Here is a 24,571-nt window from a genome sequence, read left to right as displayed (position 1 = left end):
CAGGCGGGCTTTTCAATAAAACTATTTAGCCCTTTTCCTTTTGCTTCACTCTGTGGGCTACAGAGCTACTGGCTTGATTGCCTCATATTTATTAGATATATTCAGATATCTTTCAGCAGATCTTTTGACTCTAGGAGTTCAAATATAAGATGATAGATGTCGATTTCTATGCTCTGTGTGCAGGTATAGTTGGCTAGGCTCTTGGCTGATAATGGGATTTTGTGGTGTTTGAAGTATTTTAACAGTTTACAAAGCAAGGTATGTTGTGCAGACGTCAGCATATTACATTCAAATAGGCAATGGTCAATTGTTTCATTATTCATATCACAATGCCTGCAAAGAGGGGACAGGGGAATTGAGCCACTTGAATTAGAAAGCTTATATGAAAATGCAAGGAAATTTAGTCCATTTTTTCCAGAATAAATTCTCTGATATATTATAGAAATATAGTTATTGGGAAAGGATAGCATTAGTCTTATTAAAATTAACATCTGATGGCCTCCATCAGTAAATATATCTAATTGGGATTGGTCTCCCACTTGGCTGGTCAATATTTATAGCATTTTTTGCTATTTCATCAACCTGATGCTTACCACTTATGCCAGAGTGGCTAGGAATTTACTGAAAGTAAGTTTTTATGCCACTTGAAGCAAGATTATCAATAATACTGAGACAATGATAAGTGTCAATGTCCAACTTATATTGAGGAGCTGAGGCCAGCAACTCAAGGCTTGATAAAGAGTCGGAATAGATGATAATATTATTCGAATTTTCAATCAAAGGTTGGTTTTGCTTAAGGTGTTCTAATGCCATGATTATGGCATTTAACTCAGCAGACATTATAGATAAATTATTAAATATTCTCTCACCCATTGCAATGGTCAGATGAGGAATTACAACACCACTGGCAGCCTTCTGATCCATTTTGGACAAATCAACAAATATCTTTACGTGTCTTTTATATTTAATTGTATTAACTTCTGCAAATTTTTTATTGAGAAAAGCAATGGCGGTTAAATCTTTATTCCACTTTGAGAATTAAGTATTTATTATGGGAAATGACCAATTCCATGGAGTGGATTGGGGTAAAGTAGTTGCAATAGACTATGCTGGTACAGGGAACTTCTTTTGAATATTGGCATACTCATCTGCAATACCTCTATACATGGCTGGATTTCTTAACCAATTATGTAATGTGTGTGAGCTATTTGATTCAATTTTTGTAAGATGTTTTATCAAGAGAAAGCTACGTCTCTCCCTTATTGTTGTTAATCCACTCTCCATAAGCAGAAACTTGGTGCTTGTGGGTTTCCTAAGACCAAATATGAGACGTATTATATCATTTTGTGTTGTTTCAATTTTTTGCATCTGGGTCTTTGCACATGAACCATAGACAATGAGCCCATAGTCAATATGGGGTCTTATATGTGATTTAAAAAACTGGAGTAAGGTTTTCTCCTTACAACCCTAGGGTGTGGAAAGAAGTCTTTTTAGTATATTTGCTTTTCTATAACATTTTTTTATTGTGTTTGAAATGTGGAGGTGGAAATTAAGTTTTTGGTCAAGCATGAGACCTAGGTAATTAATATAATTATCTTCTGGAATATTTGTTTTATTTAGAGTTAGTTTTGCCTTAACAAGGTTTCGCTTCCGGTGAAATTGGATTATTTTTGACTTGGTGGGTGCAATGGGTAAATCAGAATGTTGAGAGAATTTTTCAAACTGGAAAAGTGACTTTTGCAGATTTGACTGTGCTATCTGAAAGGTGTTGCCAGATGACCATAGCACCAGATCATCAGCATATTGTAGATTCGTGTGGGGTAGGTTCATGTCCCAGAGATATAGGGCAAAAAGGAGGCAACTGAGGACTGCTCCCTGAGGTAGGCCTTTGGATATTGTCTTTTGGGGTGAAGAGGCTGAACCAACACAAACAATAAAACTTCGCACTTCTATGAAGGATTTAATAAAGGATACTAGCTTAGGAGGTACTCCAAGGTTTGCAAGTTTATTTAAAAGGATTTGGTGGTTCACATTGTCATAAGCTCCTTCAAAATCTAGGAAAGCTGTCACTAGGATATTATTTTTTGAGAAAGATTCATTTATTGCATTTGTTAGCAAAATGAAAGCATCTGTTGAGGAGTGGTATTTCCTGAATCCAGTTTGAGTGTGTGGGATCATGTTATTTTTCTCAACAAACCAGAGGAGTCTGTGATAAATCATTTTCTCCATTATTTTCCCCATCACAGGTGTAATCATTATGGGCCTATAAGACTCAGGGTTATCTTTTGGTTTATTTTTCTTTAGGATTGGTAGGAGGGACGAACATTTCCATATATTGGGGAACCTAGAAGATGCCCAAGCGTGATTATAACAATTTAGCAGTTCTTGTTTGTATGAAGGTGTGAGATTCTTTATCCATGTAGGGTGTATATTGTCATAGCTACTGCTAGTTTTGGACCTAATATGATGTATTGCATTATTCAATTCCTGGATTGAAAATGGATTAGTTATGTACTCGGATCCTGGGCGTGGTTGGTAACTAGGGTTCATAGGAATTTTGGACAGCTTGCTTTGATTATTTGATGTTAGCTTATTAACAAAAAGAGTTGCAAATAGGTTAGCCTTTTCGTTATCATTGTCATAATGGGTATTATTATGTATAAGCTCATACAGGAGTGGGTTGGGAGAAGTCTTTTTCCCACATATGTGGCTTATGACTTTATGTATAATTGGCTCATTTGTTTCTCTGGAGAGATTATTTGCAAAATTATTCCAGTATTTATATTTAGCATCTATTATAGTCCTTTTTAGAATAGATTCTGCTTGTAATTTTTTTAAATATGTAGTAGGTGTTGTTTTTTTTATGAATTCTGTCCTAGCTGCCTTTTTTATCCTCCATTTAATTAGGCACTCATTTGTCCACCATGCTTTAGGAATTTGTTTAGGGAATGTTTTCTTAGGTGTTGTCCTGAGGATAGCATGATTAGCTGTATTTATTAGTAAAGATGTCAATGCTTCAGCATGTGTGTCAACTGTTGTCTTAGAAATGCATGAACTTTGGGTGAAACTTGTAATTTCATCATTTAGCTTATTTTGGAAAATAGACCAATTTGCTTTAGTGTTGATATATTTGGATGTCTAAGATAAAGTTTCATCAGGTTCATTTAGGGAGCGAACTATAGCAAAGTGGTCTGTACATAGACTATCAATTTTATTTATGTAAATTTTGTTCAAAAAATTTAAAGACACAATTTGTAGGTCAATTGTGGAGAAATTGCCACTTTTGGGGTTGAAATAAGTATTCAGGTTTGGAGGGGTAGCAACAACTAATTCATTATTATTTGAAGTCATATGCTCAATAAATTTACCAGCTTTATTTGCTGGTTTATTCCCCCACAAAAGGCTGTGGGCATTGAAATCTCCACAAATAATGATATTTTTTAACATATTAGAATTATTTATATAATTAAAGAAATCCTTGGCATCTGTAGTTTGGCCATTAGGGTTATAAAAGCTTATTATGTAGGTTTTTAAATTATTCAGCCAAACACTTATACCAATTACATCAACATCATTTTCAAAATCTGGAAAATTGATGCCACAAAATTTTATATTATTATTAACTAATAAAGCTACACCACCTCCTTTTCTCTCTGAAGATCTATCCTTTCTCAGGATAGTATATCCCAGAGACTTAATTTGTTGATTTTGGGCTAAATGAGTTTCTTGGAGGCAAGCAATATTAATTGAATTATTATTCATAAATGACGTTAGTTCATTTAGCTTATTTTCTGTGAGTGATCTTACATTCCATTGGAGTATTGATAAATGTTGTGTTGTTGATTTATTCTTCATATGAATGTGTATCAATGTTCAGCTTTGTTAAGAGTAAAGCAAGATCGTTTTTTGCTTGAATGAGCATATCATCTGGGATGTAAATTTTGGCCAATTCTGCAATAATTTTTGTTTTCTGTAGTTGATGTATGTTCATGGCCTGAACTGCATTACAGTTTAGAATGAATAAGCATATATTTGGGGATTGCATTTTTGGTAGTGCATCCTGTTTGTTGGTTAATGGATTGATTCCTGGTACTGTTTCTGGTTTGTTTCTTCTTGGGAGGGAGGGCCAGGCTGGCCTCATCTCACCGGACAAGGAGGCTTGTTGGCTTGGTGATTGCTTCTGATAGGGATTTGAGCGAGGGGGCTTAGAAGATGGTGTTGTATCGGGGGTGCGTGAGGCAGGGGGGGCGTTTGACTTGGGGGTTTTGGTTGGTTTCATTACAGGCTTTATTTGGTATTGTTGGGCAGCATTTGCTTCCATTGCTGCAAAGGGGTATGGGATGGCCTTCTCTGTTGATATTTGGAGTGTTAGAGCTCTTTTCTTGTATGCAGGGCATAATGATTTATTTGTAGATTCATGTGGGCCTTTGCAATTGATGCATGTAGGCTGAGTGTTGTTGCAAGTTGTCAGCTCTTTAGGATGGAAAGATTTACAATTACTACACTCTTGGAGAATTTCATTGCATTTGTTTGTTGTGTGTCCCAGTTTGAAACACTTCTGACACTGAATAGGCTTAGGTTTGTATTCCTTGTGTGGTTTGATTTGCCCAAATAGGAATAATTTTTCTGGGATATCAATTTTATCCTTCAGTGTGAATAAGAAGGATCTACTAGTTTTTAGGCCATTAGAGTTGGGTTTTCCAAGTTGGGTAACATCCTCAACTGGGATTGTCTTTCCAGCCCTATCTGAAATGCCTTCTTTTAACTCCTGAGTAGATATCTCTGGGGGAACATTATAAACTACTATTTTTGTTGGTGATTGTTTTGGGTTCCAATTAGATGCAATAATTGGGGTATTCAGAAGGGATTTAAGGTTAATTATTGTATCTGCTGATTTCTGATCTTCTACAGCTATTAGCAGAGATCCATCACAGTTAATGTTAAGAGAGAACATTGATTTTAGCAGTTTAAAAATTGCAACTCTTATTGCAGTGATCATTTTTATTTCAAAGGGGGTAGTGGGAGTAATTTTAAGGTAAATTCCTAAGTTTTTGGAGGGAGGATCTTGGGCAGGGAGAGGAGAAATGCTTTTAATTGGGGAGATTTTTTTCCTTTTTCTAGAACTTCTAGAGAGGACCTCTTGAAACCCATTATCATCATTTATGGTTACATTAGCCCCTACACTTATCATTGTCCTATTCTTCGAATTAGAGCTATCATTTGACCTTTGAGAAAGTGTGCTTGACCAGCCAGGATGGGTATCTTTGACTATGGCACATTCACTGGAATTTGATTTGGGATCTGGGGGGACATTTTTTTTTGGAGGACTTCTAAACAATGCCTATTGGAAAAAGCTTTAAACAGAGAAAAACAAAACTAAGGCAAGAAGGGAAAATGGAATGATATCAAACTGTCTGCACTATACTATGGGGAGGAGAACACCACAGTATAGCCCTGAGGATGAGTTGAGCAGGATTGGTTTGGTATAACTGCTGATTAGAAGCGATAATAATTCACAAGAAAATTTGTTTTAATTTTCTTATAGAGTTGCTGTTGTGATCTTGCTCAGAGATTTGTTTTATCTTTTCCTTCCCTTTCTTCTTTGATGTTGGCAGTTTATAATTTAACCTCCAGGATTGCTTAAATTGCCCAAATTTTTGTGTGCTACACAGTAATTTTCGGTGATAAAGTAAAAATTTGCTAAATTTCAAAACTTCAAGATTGGCACTAAATAAACAGATATATTAAGATAAAAAATTTAACTTAAAACTAATCCAAGTGCACTTAAATGGATTGTGTGCGTGTCACAACGCAAGCAACGACACGTGAAAATGTTTTTGACCTCATATCATGGGCAGCACAAGAGCGCTGCCTAAGTAAAGAACGATATTGGCAAAATATATTACTTACTTATTTTTTGGTTTTAGACCAGGGCACTTCGTATCGAAGAATTTGTCGTAGAAACTTAAAAAAAGGCTCATTCGATGGGAAATTAGAAGAGCTTGAGCCCTATTTAATAGCAAAAAAAATGGATGGAACTAACCCCCTTCCACGCCCACCATGTCCTCAAGCACATGCAATCAAAATTTTGTGATAGCCATTTTGTTCAACGTAATTGAAAGATCTGGAAATTATGTCTTTGAGGAAGATGATCCCCCCACAGCCCTCTGGGTAAAGGTTGTAAGTTATGTCCTTGGGGCATATGTAGAAAGTGTTGTCGTAGAAACGTCAAAAGGGGCTAATTTGATTGGAAATTGAAAGGGCTAGTACCATTTTTAATAGTCAAAGTGATTGGAGAGCAGCTAGCCCCCTTTCACACCTATTATTTCCCCAATAGCATCCAATCAAAATTTTTGAATATCCATTTTGTTCAACGTAGCTGAAAGTTCTGAAAATAAGGTCTTTGGGGATGACAGCCACCTCCCCCCACAGCCCTCAGGGTAAGAGATGTAAATTATGCCCTGGGGGCATAAAAGGTTTTTATAGAAAGGTTTGACGTAGAAACTTAAAAAGGGCTCATTCGACTGGAATTTAAAAGGGCTAGTGCCCTTTTAAATAGTTGAAAATGATTGGAGGGTAACTAACGCCCACGATTTCCCCAGATACATGCAATCAAAGGATTGAGATAGCCATTTTGTTCAATGTAGTTGAAAGTTCTTGAAATTATGTCTTTGAGGATAACAAACCTTCCTCACCCCTGAAGGCAAGGGTTGTAAATTATGCCCTGGGGTTATATAAGTTTTTTTTAGATAGCGTTTATGTAGAAACTTCAAAAAGGGCTCATTCAATTGGAAATTGAATGAATATAATTTGTACCGTAGAATATAATTTGTACCGTACTGAAAAATTCTTTTAAATGTTTTAATTTAATAACTTTTATAAATCAAAAATTAATTAAGATCTTAAGGGGAAAATATCAGCATATAAATATTAGATTGACACTACACATTTTTTTCAGTGAATGCATTTAAATTTTTTCAGTAAAGTACAAATTATACTTTTGCTTTTAGAAAGCATAAGGTTTTAACCCTACTCATATTAATTTCTGCTCGTTTGAGTTTGACTCTGTAATTTATTTTAATTTCTGTTTGTTTTGGGTTTCATTTATTTGTTTATACTGATTTGTGGTAGACTGGTAGTTTTATGCTTGGTAAATAATTTGATGCTATGTTGTTCATTTTAGGTTTAATGGAGTTCTTTACTTTTTTTTTGAAAATCTTATTTTGTGGAAAAAGTTTTCTTTTAAATTAATATCCTTAAGTGACCTATCAGGCCTAGTAGCATAAACACATTATTATGAACTGCTATCCATGACCAAAACATATCATATGCAGAAACCGTTATATATTGACGACTGGACAACATGACGGCATGGAGAATTTGAATATGCCAAGTGAAAAAAAGTTGGGGAAGGAGGTCTAGGGGTAAGACTGTATGTTTTAACACTTTTGGCCTTTGGTGAAGCTAAAAAAATCTATTGAAAGGTTGCTACTACTCAAAAAATACCAATGTGCATAAGGCTCGCAAAACAAGGTTTTTGTTAGCCGAAAAATCCACAAGCTGATCAAAAAGATTGTTTTTACGTTTAGAGCAATTATTTTTAAGACATAATAGGACTTCGAAAAAAACATTTTTCCTATAATGCCGGTTTCACATTAGATAAAAGGGTCTTTCACACTTGCTCACTTAAGGTCCCTAACCTCCATAAGCTCCGTAGCGTGACCTACTTAAGCTCTGTAACGTAAGCTAATTACAAAGTTGAAAAAATGTCAACTTAACATCCGTAACGTAATTGACTTTGAAGAAAAGGGGATACCATCAGATGGCTAATTGAAAATAGTACAGTCTCTGTATAGTGGATGTCCAAAAGGGGATACCACCAGATGGCTAATTGAAAATAGTACAGTCTATATATAAAGAAAAAAACCTTAGCCAAGCATTAGGCTATTATGGCTAGGCTATATAGCCTAGTTGTATGCTTCAATCAGGGACAAGAGAGATGCTTTGTCAAGGTAACAACTGTAATGGTTATAAGGAGCATAAAACAAGGAATTAATGGTAAATATATAATGTGAATAGGCCTACACCATTCAATGCCTTTTTTAATGCTGATTATGAATATAATAATCATTTCTATCAGAAATGAATTTTAGCTCCCCCCTCCCTATATATGCCAATTCAGGGTATATATTTCTACATTAGGGGGTGGGGGTAAAGTTTAAACTTACCTCCCATTTACATCAGAACTAAAATTTGCCCCCCCCTAATGTAGAAATATATACTCTGAATTGGCATATATAGGGGGGGGCTGAAATTCATTTACGAAAGAAAAGATTGTTATATTTGTAATCAGCATAAAAAAGGTATCCAATGGTTTATTCACTTTATTACTAACTCAATAATATGATTTGGTATATATTTACCAAATCAACTGCTACTAATTTTATTTTATGTTAGTTTATCTTTAGCCTAGTGCTATGTATGGGAGGTATATAGCCTAGGGTTTTATATGGGACTGTGAGGGGGGGGGGATTGTTGAAAAATGATTTTATCCATGAAATTAGCTTTCTCTTTTCTTTCTAGCATGTTTCTTTCTTTAGAGCTGCAATTTTACTACCCTAGTTAGCCTAAATATTTGTTGAAATTGTCTAAAGTTCACCATAGAAAAATTGACTTGATAAACTTCCTTTACTTGTCAAGGTTAAGTAGATAGGCTATGCATAAGAAAAATGAAAACTTCAGACATTTAAGTCCAGAGGAAGATTGATTAGGATTTGTTGTCCTAATTTCTTAAAAATGTTAGGTAAAATTGTTCAAAGATTCCCATGGAGCTCAAGCACTATAATAATAAAAAAGTTGCTAGTCCCTTCCTCCCCACTGAGGCCAGATATAGCCCAAGGCTATATGCAAGACTTCCATATTTTTTATAGTTAAATTAATTTTTTGCTTATATCTCATCTAGTCTGATCATAATACCAAATAAGGCTAATATGACAAATGCACTAAATCAGCTTAGTGTTTTGCCATCACAGGGCAAGGGGTGATTGCATTAACAATAATAGAAATAGTATATTTGGAATCAGCATTAAATGACACCTGACACAACAACTTCTCATGTTGTTGGGCAATTTCTAAACATGATATTCCAACAGCTCATATGGCTTAATTGAGGAGACACAGCTATGGTTTTTTACCTTAACTCATCTCCTCTAGGCCTCTAAATTTTCCATAAAGCTAAAAAACTAAAAGGGATATTAAATTAGGTGTATATGCTATTTCCAATTCTGATTACAGTCTTGCCAAATCCTTTGGTCTGAATGCTCAGAAATGTATCATTTTCCTTTGCAATATTTTGACAAATCTATTTACAAATAAATGTAAAAACAATATTTACTAGTGCTCAAAACAATTTTTATTTGATGATGTGTATAATAATAAATGCATGGGTGGTTTCTATAGCTGTAAAAATATGTCTGAATATAAGTTTTGTTTTTTCTATTAAGCTCCTTTTCAAAGGCAATGATATTCAGTGGCTATAAATTTTCTTTATTTTTGCTGTGCCTTCTGTTTTTTTTTTTTTTTTACCAATATGGATTATAAATAATTTCTAAGACCACAATGGCTAATCATGACAAAACAAAACAATAGTAAAAAAAGAGAAAAACGAGGATTATACAAGCCAGTGAAAAATATGGACTAAATATTTCGGTCAAGACCTCCGCTTGACCATCCTCAGTGCAGGATAATAACATCAAAATTACTAATAAAACTCCATGGATACTATAAAATTTTTTTTTCAAACCTTGAAACAAAACGCAACTAAAATTTGAAGACCCTCTCCATGTAACGGTGAAAGGGTAACTGAATGAAAAAATACAGTACTGAATGGGAATTCAATTTTTTAATTTATACAGAGCATGCTCTGTATAAATTAAAAAATTGAATTCCCATTCAGTACTGTATTTTTTCATTCAGTTACCCTTTCACCGTTACATGGAGAGGGTCTTCAAATTTTAGTTCCTTTTCGTTTCAAGGTTTGAAAAAAAAAATTTATAGTATCCATGGAGTTTTATTAGTAATTTTGATGTTATTATCCTGCACTGAGGACGGTCAAGCGGAGGTCTTGACCGAAATATTTAGTTCATATGTTTCACTGGCTTGTATAATCCTCGTTTTTCTCTTTTTTTACTATTGTTTCATTTTTAATATGGATTATGTGTTCCAAGAGGTTTCATGGACAAAAATCTTAGTACTAAGCTAGAAATGCTTTTCTCTCACAATGCTAGCCCATTAACTAAAAAACAAATTAAAGAGTTGGGTGTTTGGATGTATAGCTTTTGTTCCTGATATTGGTAGATGTTGACTTGCAAAGGCGGTGGACTTCTATAAGTGAAAAATATGTCAGGATGCAAAAAAAATGACCCTACCAAGTGTCTCTTCATCACCAACCTTGAAAAAACAAGATTTGAAATTTTTAGATGCAATGTAGTTTTTTAATGATTTTTTTGTGGAGAGAAATAGGAAAACTTTTGGTGTGTACATAAAATCTTCTGCTCCTCTTAGCTGTTGTATATAACAACATTATAATGAATTTGTACTTGCATGCTGTAACTCAGGATTTTTAAAGAATACAGAATAGCTGTACAATTTCAAAAAGTCATATGAGGCAAAGAACTTAAGAATCAAAATAGTCTAAATACACCAAAAAAGTAATATAATTCCAATTTGTTTATTGCACCATAATTTTGGAAGACTATGCAGCAAAGGGTTCAATTGCTACTGAACCACCATGCAGCAGGACCACTGTGCAACTGAACCACCATGCAACAAGACCCTTTTCCAACTGAACCCTCATGTAGCTCAACCCCATTTAAATAAACCTCCATGTAACCCCTTGGTTAAGTTACAGGCAAAGATCAGCTGATGTATGGTACATCTTTTTCATTAGATCTTTTTCTTATTGGATTTCAGTGTAAAGCATAGTTAAGCGTAATTTTCTGAAATCAACAATCTGAGCTGTTAATAGATCAGACCCAAGTGAAAAGAAATAAAAAATTATAGTAGAATTAAAGGTTAAATTTAATAATTGAAAGCCATACCAATTACTTTATATCATTCAAAAGATAAAACATTCATTTTGCATCATATTAACAACATCTTCAATTTGAAACAGATATTTCAATGAATTAAGAATTGTTAGATCTGCTAATGACATAAAATACAATAAACAATGATGTAAAAATGAAAACAAAATAAGCTAGATATATCTACCCCTGAAAGTGCCCTGGGGGTTTGTTTTTTGTGTAGGCACTTGTTTGTTATTCTAAGGAGAAACTTAAAACTATTTGTAAAATGTTAGCTTACTGTGTATTGATTCAGGGCATTCATTCTCCAATCATAGTGTTTTAAGATATTTATTCCTTCAAGACAATTATTTTATTAATCCCTGACTATGAATCAAAACTGACTTGTTATGTATTTTTGTACAGTTGGAGGTGAGGAGGGCATTTGATATCAGTTAGACAACCATACTTGGCACTGTAAAAATATACGATGGAACTTCCTTGTATGGCTGTGATATTGCAAGGTGCTTTATCTCAACCTTCATATTAAATTGTATCTATGAAACAGTTATTCTTATAGGGGTTATTTACAGCAATGTGTTGCCCTTGCTTGTTGGGCTACTTGTATCATTGTGGACTGAAGTAAAATTTATGGATCTTTTAAACAATATTGAAAAAAAAAACTTTAGAATATTAATTTGATGCTGTGTTGGGGTACAAGGGCACATGTGGTATTGAAGATGTGTTGTGTTTTTCTTAACAAGCTTTGGCCCTTAAAAGTGATACAAAACTTTCACAACCCTTCCCAAAGTTTTTATATGATGGAAAACATATGAAACATGACTGTTTCATATGAAAACAATCATGTTTTTTTTCTGTGGTGGAAAAATTCCATAGAAGGCTTAATGACTCTTTGCTAAGAAGATTTTTTTTGCTTTTAATACTACTAATTGTAACTAAGTGTAATTTCAGAATTAGCAAACATTATTACATAGGACTTATGTAAATCATTTGGAAAATTGATGTAATTTGATTTTGACACTTAAGTTGCAAAAGGCCTGGTAGCATAAATATTATATTGAATTGTAGGTTACAATAATAAGGCAAAATTCACCCCATATTTCAACTCATATAATTCTGAAAGTTTGTAATATCTAGAGTTACTTTTAGTTTAGCCTTGTAAATTATATCTGCTGCTTAAATTTTGTCAAAAATAAGTAAAAATTTCTAATTTTATAAATAAATAAACTATCAAAGCAACAAAATTTATTCAAAACAGCTTTTTTTTTCCAAGAGAATCTAGTCAAAAAAGTTTTTTCATTTATTTGTGTTTTTAGGTAACTGTGTATCTTCTTTACCTGTTGTGGGAGTCAATGAGATAGATGTAACTAACTTGGAGACAAATTATACAGAGGAAATTTGTGCAGATGAATTTGTTGAAGAGGATCTGAGCAGAATTTTACATAGTGTCACTCCTTCTGCTGATGAATTAATTCTAACCCCTTCTGCTGATGAATTAATTCAAACTCCTGAGATTTCTGTGGGTGTGTTTTGTTTTCTATTTGATACTAATCATATTGAAATAAATATAAGAGGTTTTCACATATGTAGATATAAATTATAGATTTATTACCAGGCCAACCTGTATGGAAATATAAGATATTACAACTTAACACATTTATAAGAGATTAATTATACACAAATATATGTAACAATATAGTTGCTAAAAATTCACACTCTTAGAAGAATTTAATCTCAGGCTTGTGTCTTTAAGAGTATAATATAAAATATATTTTGTTTTGTTTAATATTATTTGTATTAAGCTGAACATGTTTCTAATTGCATTTGTGCATGTGTAATACCTGCAATGGTATATTTTTTTTTATTGTTTTTTAAAGTGCTTGTAAAATGACAGAAGCTCTAAACAAAATTCTGATCTCCAAGGAATAAACTGAAGTTAATGTTCCATGTTTTCATCTAGCACAATTAGAATATTCCTGCTCCAATAAATATAATACTCTGAAAAGAGAATAAAATAGTAAAATTGAATGGGTTCAGAAAACATTACAACAAATTATCTATAGAGGTTCCCTCTTCCTTAACTTTTAATATTTTTGTTAGAAGACTTTGGCAAGGACTGGAGAACAATATTTTCCCTCTTTCCCCTAACACCCAATTTTGAGTTTACCCCTCCCCCAAAAAAATCAATTTCTTTATGTTTCACCTCTATACCTGTAGCCTATGTGTGGCCAAATGGGTAAAGTAACCTATTCATGTACTTAATTTCTTACTTCTCAAGAAACTTTCTGAGTGTAGGTAATTTCTGTAATCGGAAGTACTTCGTTTAACCTCCAGAGATTAGGAAAACATATATTCTCTTGCAGGGATCCCAAAATAAACTAATTCAGCTTTTTCAATATAATCTTGAGAAGATGTCACTCTTTGTAGATACTTGTCTAATTAGTTTTTGATTAATGGGTGGTGGATTAATACGTATAAATGACAATTCAATTCTACCATTGACAACAATATGATAATTTGAATTGATTAATTTGTAAAAAAATATGCTTTTTCAAAAAAGACCTACTATGTCAGCATTTTCCAAGTATAATTTGAGATTTTGTACTCTTATTTAGATTTTGACCAGATTTTATTAAGATTTTTGAGATGTGTTGACTCTTTCAGAAAGTCCTCATATATCGAGTACCCGTGTGAATCCCCGAAAATCTCCAGCTATTTCAAAGAAGAGAAGGGACAATGAAGAGAGATTGGAGGCATCAACAACTCAAGAGTCTCTTGCTACCTATTTAAAGGAGAAGCTTGCAAGGAAGAGCACAAGGCCAGATATATTTGATAAAGATGAACTGTTTTTATTGTCACTCCAGCCCCATTTTGCTAGAGTTGCAAAAGAAAAAAAGCAAGATGCCAGATTCAAATATTACAAACAATATTAGAATTCACTGATGAATAATGAAATTGATTTTTAGCTGTTTATGATTGTTTTTTATTTTTCTTACTTTTTAATACAATATATAGTTCATAACGGTTGCTTTAATCTTGAATGAATAACTATTCCCGATGCAATGAAGGCAGCTTTGCTATTCCGTAATTTTTAATTCCTGTTTTTCAAAACTAAAAAATAACCAGAAAAGGCTCTCTTAGCCATAAGACAAAGTCCCCTAAGGTCAACACTGGTTTGTACAGGCTTCTTTTATTTTCATAGTTGTGTCCTCAACTAGCATAAAGAAAAAAAAAATTCAGTAGCATTGGCTCTAACTTGATACATACAGTTAAAGAAACTCTATTAAAAAAAATTAACAAACAAATTTCTGACAAACACTATGTAATTAATATTTAATCAAACACTATAAACCATCAGTGATTAGAAGGAGCCACGAAGTGCTTTCTCTTGCTGCCATGGGACTGAACCAGCATCAGACAAGAAATATTCCATGAGTTTATTTCTCTGGTCCTGGTTATGTCTTGAAGAGTTGTTGCTTCCCACTCTTGTCATTGCAGAAAATCCTCCTGACACGTGTGGATTTCTATGATAATGGGATTCTTGGGTCTCTTGGGGAATTCCTCTTGATGAAACTATAAAATTATGAAGACACACTGCAGCTATTACAATTTGCTTAACCTTTTCAGGTTGACTAATAATTTCTGTTCTAAAAATTCTAAAACGCTGAATAAGAATACCAAAAGTATTTTCAATCAGTATTCGGGCAGAGGATATTCCGTAATTGAATATTTTTTGACCTTCAGTCAATCTATTCCCTGGAAATGGTCTTATTATATGTTCACTAAGGGGAAAAGCTTCATCTGCTACAAAAAAGTAAGGGAAATTGTCTTGTGTCCCAGGCAAAGGTACAGAAGATGTTAGTTGAATATTCCCATTTTGCAGACCTTTTCCAAAATCAGACCTTGAAAAAACTCCATCACTTTCACTACCATAAGCACCAACATCCACAAAATTAAACTTGTAATTAGCATCACATGAAGCCAACAAAACTAAACTAAAATAACGTTTATAATTGTAATACTCTGAGCCCGAATTATTAGGACACTGTATCCTTACATGCTTACCATCTAAAGCTCCAATACAATGAGGCAATGAGCCTTTTAATTTAAAAGAATTTGATATTTCAAGAAACTTCTCTGATTGAGGTTCTTGTAAATATAACGGGCACAGAACTTCTATTAGTGCAGATAACGTATCTTTGATGATTCCAAAAGCAGTTGATATTCCCACTCGGAATTCATAGTGTAAGGTTGTCATTGACACTCCAGTTGCTAAATGGCGCAATGTCAAGGCCAATTTTAGCTCTGGGGTAATTGCTTTTCTAAAGTTGGAATCTTGTTTTTTGATTAAATGTCCAACTAGATTTAGAAGCTCCAAAAACTCAGCTTTTGTGAATCTTATAAAATTGTAAAATTTTTCTTCACTGTCTGTTTTTAGTAAGTCCTTGAGCAGTGATACATGTCCCTTTGTAGCTCTCTCATTTTCTTTTAAGATTGGACGTACCCACATCCTTTTTTTCCTGAAAGATGCAATTTCATTAAAAGATAAAATAGAATGATATATACAGGCTAGATATTTTTATATACAAAAACAGATTAAAACGCAATTGTTTTTTTTTTTTTTATTGGAATATTTTCTTGGTGACTTTATTTTAAATATGATTTAGCAGCTCTGGGAAAGGTCACCTCACAATACATTCTCAAGTAAGTTAGTTCCCTTGGAATTCTCACCAACTGGTGGAGTCTCAGCTAACTTTTAATATTAATCTACTTCTACTATTAATAGCCTGCTATTAAATAAATTAAGAACATCACATATAATATTAGTTTTTATCACCCTACTGAATAGACCATGTTTAGACAAAATTCGCTTTGATCAAAAACTTTTCAAAACACCGAGGGCTTTATCCTATCTGTTAAATAAAAATTCCAAAGAGTTTTGAGGTGAGAATTTTGTTTGTTATTCTGTTAAGGTCAGAATAGGGTATACTATATTTGTGAATAAAATTTTAATTGAATAGCTTTTGTCATCTTTTGAAGCACCTGGGGAAGGGGAATTAAACTCCCAGGAATTAACCCAGAGCCTCGAAAATTTCTTAGGAACCTAGACAGGTATTTTTAAGTACAATATCTTCACTCAAAAAATTGCCATTTGGATTTGATTCAGGAATGGTAATAATGTTTTTCATTAGTATTAGCAGTGTGATATTATTATGGAAGCGAATTTGCAGAAATAAAAAAAAACAAGACACCCCGCAAAATGATGTCAGTTTCACTGTGATGTTATTCAGTGGCGCCAATTCACGAAAATGTAGGGGGGGGGCAAGGATTTTTTTTTCGATTTTTTTTTTAATTAAGATGCAAAAAAAAGAACAACATTTATCAAAGATACCTAAAACAGGGGGTAGCGGCAAGGTCGCTGCTTGGCAAAATCGTTGACTAATCTATCCAAATCCAGTTTCTTTACCTCCTCGTTTTCAACGGCCATTATCATGAGATCACTGAGTCTGTCGTTTCCCATCGTCGATCGCAGATAGTCTTTCACACGCCCTAATGCCGAGAAGAATCGATCATTACTGGTAGTGGTCACAGGCAAAGTAGCAACTAGCTTCATCAGTTTTAGCACTGCAGAATAGGCCACTGGGAGGTCGGATAAGATTTCGATAGCTCGAAGAAGATGCATTTTTGAAATATCACTTTTTGACAGATGCAGCTTCGCAAGAGAAAGCTGGGATTCTATGGCATGGTCGTCAACACCGAGAATCTCTTGATAATGACACATAACTCTTTCCACTTTTGAAAATTCGAAAAAATTGGAACTTGAGAGGTCGAAGGCAGATAAAGCGTCGAGTAGAGGTATATTTTGCATGAAACGTTGGTCCATCTCACTCGTGAAACGGTCTATTACCTCAAAGCACAGAAGTTTATCGCAGGCTGATTTAACTGGCTGACTGATATTGCGTTTACCGGTTGTTGAGTTTGAAAGAAAGGCTTTGAGACGAATGGAAATGGCTTGACTTCTCTTGTTTCGAGCACTGGTTTTAGATTGTGGAGATTTCGATTCCTGGATATCGTTTAAAGCTAAGAATTCAGATATGTTTTTGCTTAAGTTGTTCAATTCGTTATCATTTCTCAGTTTTTTGAGTGTCTCACATGTCCCAGAAATCAGTGCAAGCGCCTTATAAATCAACAAACTTCCGGATTGAAGTTGCTCTGATAAATAATTTACAATGACTAATACTTTTTCCATTATGTGCAAAGTTGAAACAAAAGAGGCAGAGTTGATTTTGTACAGTAGTCCTTTTGCTTCACACGCTGCCTCGCTGTTGGAACTATCAGAGACTGTGGCAAGCACACAATACAATCAAATCTGGCCTTCACCTTTGAAATAGAGCCGACTGCGTAAAACCAGCAAGTCTGGACGGTCCTCTCTAGCTCCAAGACTTTTTGGCCGCTAATACGCTGGGATTCCACAAATAGCTCGCGACGAGTATTGCTGCATGATATAAATGCGTAAAGTCTTTGCACCACAGAGAAAAATTCAGAAAGTTCGCTGATATTTTTTAGGCAGTCAGTCAAAACCAAGTTCAATCTGTGGGCGTGACAGTGTACATAAACTGCATGAGGCACCTTCTCCCTAAACTTTGCTTGAACTATGTTAAATTCCCCACTCATAACAGATGCGCCATCATAACATTAGGCAATACACAGCATCGAATCTACACCAAGCTTTTCTATAGTTTCACAAATCGAGGTGGATAAGCTCTCGGCATTTAATTTGTGCATGTGATAGCAGCCGATTGGTCGCTCCACTACTTTTCCACTTGATATGTACCTGAGTAGGATCGCTAACTGTTCTTTTCTAGAAACGTCTTTTGTCTCGTCGACAAGAATAGCAAAGTAATTAGCTGATTTTACTTCTGAAATAATATCTTGGCGCAAGGCATTTCCTATCAGTGTAACTGCCTCATTTTGGTACTGATGACTGCAATAGTGACCATATCGGCGCTGTAACTTGGCCTTCAGCTTTTCGTCGCCTTTAGACATTTCCTCCATCAATTCAACCAAATTACCCCGGTTTGCAGATGTTTCCGATTCGTCATGACCCCTCAAAGCAAGACCCTGGCGGCCAAGAAAGCAAATAGCGCGAAAAATGTACTTCACATGATCTTTATTTTCTTGAACCTCTTGAGATCTGTACTGAATTATGGCATTCGCTATAGATTTCGAAGTACCAGTACTCATTATCTTAAATTCCGTCCATGCTGACATACAATGCCTATGTCTTTCAGAACCATCATGTTGCTTTAATAGAGCAGAACTGTCTTTCCACTTGCAAAATCCTGACTCAATGAAAGCCCTTTTTCCAGCAGTTTCTCCAGCCCTTAGAGTCCCCATAGAAAAATGGCGGCAAGCAAAACAGAACACGGAATTCAAGTTTTTTGAGTATTCAATCCATTCATAAGTCTTATAGTAATGTACACTGAATTTCCTTCCGTTAGAAATGGAAGCCGGATATCTCTCAAGAATAGGTTGAGCTGGTTTGTCGTGAAGCGTCCTAGAGATATTTGAAAGAGTTTCTTGACTGCTACTGGAACCCGCACGGGGTTCAGCGATGCAGACCGAAATTTCATTTTGACCTGAGACATTTATTGTTCCTCTTGTTTCCTAAATTCTGTCACAGGCGGGGAAATTTATCTCAACTAACCTGAGACTTTGGGCGCTGACACTATTGCCAGTTTCTTGCACTAAAGTTTCTTCATTTTTCTTCCACATTTTCACCGAAAAAAATCCAAAGTTTGTTGTGGCTTTTTACTCATAGTTAAACGAGTAGTAGACAATGACTTCACTCAGACACGACAAGAGAAGAACTGAAGAAACACGTAGAAACTCACTTAGAAAATCACTCCCATACTCCACGATGAAACTACCCCGCTTAGAAACCCCATAAACCAATCACTTACATTTCCTGCTCACGACAGTCCCATACACTCCACTGGGACTAGTTATCACATAAACTATTCAACAACGTCAAGAATCTGCTGACCAAAACCCCTTGAAACCCTAGAACACATTTGCTTTCACAGCTACTAAAAAAGGCAATATACAAAACTCATAGTTTACAACGAATTCTTCACAAGAACAATAACAAACGGGTACTGACCACATGAAGCTTAGTTTTGAATGAACCCTACTCGGAAATAAAATAGTGTAGACACGCTCGCTCTTAGACATTTCAAAACAAGATTATATAATTAGGGCACCAGTTTGTTGGTCGCATTTATTGGACCAGTTGCTGGTTTAATATAGCACATAGCTAAAATAGAAAATAGCTGTGAAATATAAATAAGAAGGTAATTTTCAAAGTGTAGGGGGGGCCATGCCCCCCCCCCTGTCCCCTCTAATTGGCGCCTCTGACGTTATTTCTTAGGAATTTCAGGCTCCTTTTAAAACTTTCTGCAAATTTGTTTTTCGTAAAATTATAGATGAGCTTCTTTTGGCTATTTTGGAAATGGGTTAGGATATGAAAATGAAACTTCCAGTGATGAATCCTTGGCCAAAAGCATATTGGCCAAGCATATAAACTACAAATTTACCCAATTTTTTAGGAAATAAATCTTCGAAGGGTAATTGGCTGATATTGGACAGTAGCTTAATCTTAATTACTCATTTTCTACTAGGTTGCCCAGCTTCAGCTTAGTTTACTCTACTTTTTAGGTGTCTGCTGCTCCTCTTCCAGAAAAACAGCCAACAGCGCAAGGTCTTCATCACTGCTGGAGTCAGAATAGAAAGGACGGATTCCATTTGTTTCCTCAGTACCTTCCAGGTCTTTACATCTAAATATCTTCTTCTTCTATTTAACAGCAGGCGGGCTTTTCAGTATAACTATTTAGCCCTTTTCCTTTTGCTTCACTCTGTGGGCTACAGAGCTACTGGCTTGATTGCCTCATATTTATTAGATATATTCAGATATCTTTCAGCAGATCTTTCGACTCTAGGAGTTCAAATATAAGATGATAGATGTCGATTTAAATGCTCTGTGTGCAGGTACAGTTGGCTAGGCTCTTGGCTGAAAGTGGGATTTTGTGGTGTTTGAAGTATTTTAACAGTTTACAAAGCAAGGTATGTTGTGCAGACGTCAGCATATTACATTCAAATAGGCAATGGTCAATTGTTTCATTATTCATATTACAATGCCTGCAAAGAGGGGACAGGGGAATTGAACCACTTGAATTAGAAAGCTTATATGAGAATGCAAGGAAATTTAGTCCATTTGTTCCAGAACGAATTCTATGATAAATTTTAGAAAGATACTTATTGGGAAAGGGGGACAGGATAGGATTAATCTTATTAAAATTAATATCTGATAGCCTCCATCGGTAAATATCTCTAATTGGGATTGGTCTCCCACTTGGCTGGTCAATATTTATAGCATTTTTTGCTATTTCATCAACCTGATGATTACTACTTATGCCAGAGTGGCTAGGAATGTACTGAAAATGAGTTTTTATGCCACTTGAAGCAAGATTATCAATAATACTGAGACAATGATAAGTGTAAATGTCCAACTTATATTGAGGAGCTGAGGCCAGCAACTCAAGGCTTGATAAAGAGTCGGAATAGATGATAATATTTTTCGAATTTGCAATCAAAGGTTGGTTTTGCTTAAGGTGTTCTAATGCCATGATTATGGCATTTAACTCAGCAGACATTATAGATAAATTATTAAACAATCTCTCTCCCATCGCAATTTTCAGGTGAGGAAGGAAAACACCACTTGCAACTTTCTCATCCATTTTTGACCCATCAACAAATATTTGGAAGTGATTTTTATAGGTAATTGTATTAAGTTCTGCAAATTTTTTCTGGACAAAAGCAATGGGGGTTAAATCTTTATTCCATTTTGAAAATTCAGTATTTATTATGGGAAATGACCAATTCCATGGAGGGGATTGGGGGAAAGTAGGTGCAATAGATTTTGCTTGTACAGGGAACTTCTTTTGAATATTGGCATACTCATCTGCAATACCTCTATACATGGCTGGATTTCTTAACCAATTATGTAATGTGTGTGAGCTATTTGATTCAATTTTTGTAAGATGTTTTATCAAGAGAAAGCTACGTCTCTCCCTTATTGTTGTTAATCCACTCTCCATAAGCAGAGACTTGGTGCTTGTGGGTTTCCTAAGACCAAATATGAGACGTATTATATCATTTTTTGTTGTTTCAATTTTTTGCATCTGGGTCTTTGCACATGCACCATAGACAATGAGCCCATAGTCAATATGGGGTCTTATATGTGATTTATAAAACTGGAGTAAGGTTTTCTCCTTACAACCCCAGGGTGTGGAAAGAAGTCTTTTTAGTATATTTGCTTTTCTATAACATTTTTTTATTGTGTTTGAAATGTGGAGGTGGAAATTAAGTTTTTGGTCAAGCATGAGACCTAGGTAATTAATATTATTATCTTCTGGAATAGTTGTTTTATTTAGAGTTAGTTTTGCATTAACATGGTTTCTCTTCCGGTGAAATTGAATTATTTTTGACTTGGTGGGTGCAATGGGTAAATCTGAATGTTGAGAGAATTTTTCAAACTGGAAAAGTGACTTTTGCAGATTTGACTGTGCTATCTGAAAGGTGTTGCCAGATGACCATAGCACCAGATCATCAGCATATTGTAGATTTGTGTGGGGTAGGTTCATGTCCCAGAGATATAGGACAAAAAGGAGGCAACTGAGGACTGCTCCCTGAGGTAGGCCTTTGGAAATTGTCTTTTGGGGTGAAGAGGCTGAACCAACACAAACAATGAAACTTCGCACTTCTATGAAGGATTTAATAAAGGATACTAGCTTAGGAGGTATTCCAAGGTTTGCAAGTTTATTTAAAAGGATTTGGTGGTTCACATTGTCATAAGCTCCTTCAAAATCTAGGAAAGCTGCCACTAGGATATCATTTTTTTACAAAGATTCATTTATTGCATTTGTTAGCAAAATGAAAGCATCTGTTGAGGAGTGGTATTTCCTAAATCCAGTTTGAATGTGTGGAATCATGTTATTTTTCTCAGCAAACCAGAGGAGTATGTGATAAATCATTTTCTCCATTATTTTCCACATCACAGGTGTAATCATTATGGGCCAATAAGACTCAGGGTTATCTTTTGGTTTATTTTTCTTTAGGATTGGTAGGAGGGACGAACATTTCCATATATTGGGGAACCTAGAAGATGTCCAAGCGTGACTATAACAATTTAGCAGTTCTTGTTTGTATGAAGGTGTGAGATTCTTTATCCATGTAGGGTGTATATTGTCATAGCTACTGCTAGTTTTGGACCTAATATGATGTATTGCATTATTTAATCCCTGGATTGAAAATGGATTAGTTATGTACTTGGATCCTGGGTATGGTTGGTAACTAGGGTTCATAGGAATTGTGGACAGTTTGCTTTGATTATTTGATGTTAGCTTATTAACAAAAAGAGTTGCAAATAGGTTAGCCTTTTCATTATCATTGTCATAATGGGTATTATTATGTATAAGCTCATACAGGAGTGGGTTCGGAAAAGTCTTTTTCCCACATATGTGGCTTATGACTTTATGTATAATTGTCTCATTTGTTTCTATGGAGAGATTATTTGCAAAATTATTCAAGTATTTATATTTAGCATCTATTATAGTCCTTTTTAGATTAGATTCTGATTGTAATTTTTTTAAATATGTAGTAGGTGTTGTTTTTTTTATGAATTCTGTCCTAGCTGCCTTTTTTATCCTCCATTTATTTAGGCACTCATTTGTCCACCATGCTTTAGGAATTTGTTTAGGGAATGTTTTCTTAGGTGTTGTCCTGGGGATAGCATGATTAGCTGTATTTATTAGTAAAGATGTCAACGCTTCAGCATGTGTGTCAACTGTTGTGTTAGAAATGCATGAACTTTGGGTGAAACTTGTAATTTCATCATTTAGCTTATTTTGGAAAATAGACCAATTTGCTTTAGTGTTGATATATTTGGATGTATGAGATAAAGTTTCAGCAGGTTCATTTAGGGAGCAAACTATAGCAAAGTGGTCTGTACATAGACTATCAATTTTATTTATGTAAATTTTGTTCAAAAAATTTAAAGACACAATTTGTAGGTCAATTGTGGAGAAATTGCCACTTTTGGGGTTGAAATAAGTATTCAGGTTTGGAGGGGTAGCAACAACTAATTCATTATTATTTGAAGTCATATGCTCAATGAATTTACCAGCTTTATTTGCTGGTTTATTCCCCCACAAAAGGCTCTGGGCATTGAAATCACCACAAATAATGATATTTTTTAACATATTAGAATTATTTATATAATTAAAGAAATCCTTGGCATCCGTAGTTTGGCCATTAGGGTTATAAAAGCTTATTATGTAGGTTTTTAAATTATTCAGCCAAACACTTATACCAATTACATCAACATCATTTTCAAAATCTGGAAAATTTATGCCACAAAATTTTATATTATTATTAACTAATAAAGCTACACCAACTCCTTTTCTCTCTGAAGATCTATCCTTTCTCACGATAGTATATGCCAGAGACTTAATTTGTTGATTTTGGGTTAAATGAGTTTCCTGGAGGCAAGCAATATTAATTGAATTATTATTCATAAATGATATTAGTTCATTTAGCTTATTTTCTGTGAGTGATCTTACATTCCATTGGAGCATTGATAAATGTTGTGTTGTTGATTTATTCTTCATACGACTGTGTATCAATGTTCAGCTTTGTTAACAGTAAAGCAAGATCTTTTTTTGCTTGAATGAGCATATCATCTGGGATGTAGATTTTTGCCAATTCTGCAATAATTTTTGTTTTCTGTAGTGGATGTATGTTCATGGCCTGAACTGCATTACAGTTTAGAATGAATAAGCATATATTTGGGGATTGCATTTTTGGTAGTGCATCCTGTTTGTTGGTTAAGGGATTGATTCCTGGTAGTGTTTCTGGTTTGTTTCTTCTTGGGAGGGAGGGCCAGGCTGACCTCATCTCACCGGACAAGGAGGCTTGTTTGCTTGGTGCTTCCCTCTGATAGGGATTTGAGCTAGGGGGCTGAGAAGATGGTGTTTTATAGGGGGTGCGTGCGGCATTGGGGGCATTTGACTTGGGGGGTTTGGTTGGTTTCATTACAGGCTTTATTTGGTATTGTTGGGCAGCATTTGCTTCCATTGCTGCAAAGGGGTATGGGATTGCCTTCTCTGTTGATATTTGGAGTGTTAGAGCTCTTTTCTTGTATGCAGGGCATAATGATTTATTTGTAGATTCATGTGGGCCTTTGCAATTGATGCATGTAGGCTGGGTGTTGTTGCAAGTTGTCAGCTCTTTAGGATGGAAAGATTTACAATTACTACACTCTTGTAGAATTTCATTGCATTTGTTTGTTGTGTGTCCCAGTTTGAAACACTTCTGACACTGAATAGGCTTAGGTTTGTATTCCTTGTGTGGTTTGATTTGCCCAAATA

At 34.8% G+C, this 24,571-nt stretch overlaps 2 protein-coding genes across 2 annotated transcripts; one reads left to right on the top strand and one right to left on the bottom strand.

Annotated features, from left to right (window-relative positions):
• Positions 1–7,806: 7,806 nt before the first annotated feature.
• LOC148956537 (uncharacterized) lies at positions 7,807–14,097 on the top strand. The gene is made up of 3 exons (XM_089095792.1): positions 7,807–8,058; positions 12,401–12,607; positions 13,749–14,097. Exons 1-3 carry the CDS (start codon positions 7,950–7,952, stop codon positions 14,015–14,017), a joined length of 585 nt encoding a protein of 194 aa, XP_088951918.1. The 5' UTR covers positions 7,807–7,949; the 3' UTR covers positions 14,018–14,097.
• Positions 14,098–14,304: 207 nt separating this feature from the next.
• Positions 14,305–15,666, bottom strand: LOC148956536 (uncharacterized). The gene has a single exon (XM_089095784.1). It carries the CDS (start codon positions 15,592–15,594, stop codon positions 14,446–14,448), a length of 1,149 nt encoding a protein of 382 aa, XP_088951910.1. The 5' UTR covers positions 15,595–15,666; the 3' UTR covers positions 14,305–14,445.
• Positions 15,667–24,571: the final 8,905 nt, after the last annotated feature.

The sequence above is a fragment of the Artemia sp. Qi Xiang Cuo genome, chromosome 1, assembly GCF_049724085.1.
Source record: "Artemia sp. Qi Xiang Cuo chromosome 1, ASM4972408v1, whole genome shotgun sequence".
NCBI lineage: Eukaryota > Metazoa > Arthropoda > Branchiopoda > Anostraca > Artemiidae > Artemia > Artemia sp. Qi Xiang Cuo.
This window is presented reverse-complemented; position numbering and strand designations above follow the sequence as displayed.

Bases quoted from the DNA above. Each gene is read 5' to 3' on its own strand.
- LOC148956537 (XM_089095792.1), top strand. From the start codon at position 7,950: ATGGCTAGGCTATATAGCCTAGTTGTATGCTTCAATCAGGGACAAGAG. The intron at 8,059-12,400 runs GTAAATATATAA...TTGTGTTTTTAG, and splicing joins CATAAAACAAGGAATTAATG to GTAACTGTGTATCTTCTTTA. The intron at 12,608-13,748 runs GTGTGTTTTGTT...TGACTCTTTCAG, and splicing joins AACTCCTGAGATTTCTGTGG to AAAGTCCTCATATATCGAGT.
- LOC148956536 (XM_089095784.1), bottom strand. From the start codon at position 15,594: ATGTGGGTACGTCCAATCTTAAAAGAAAATGAGAGAGCTACAAAGGGA.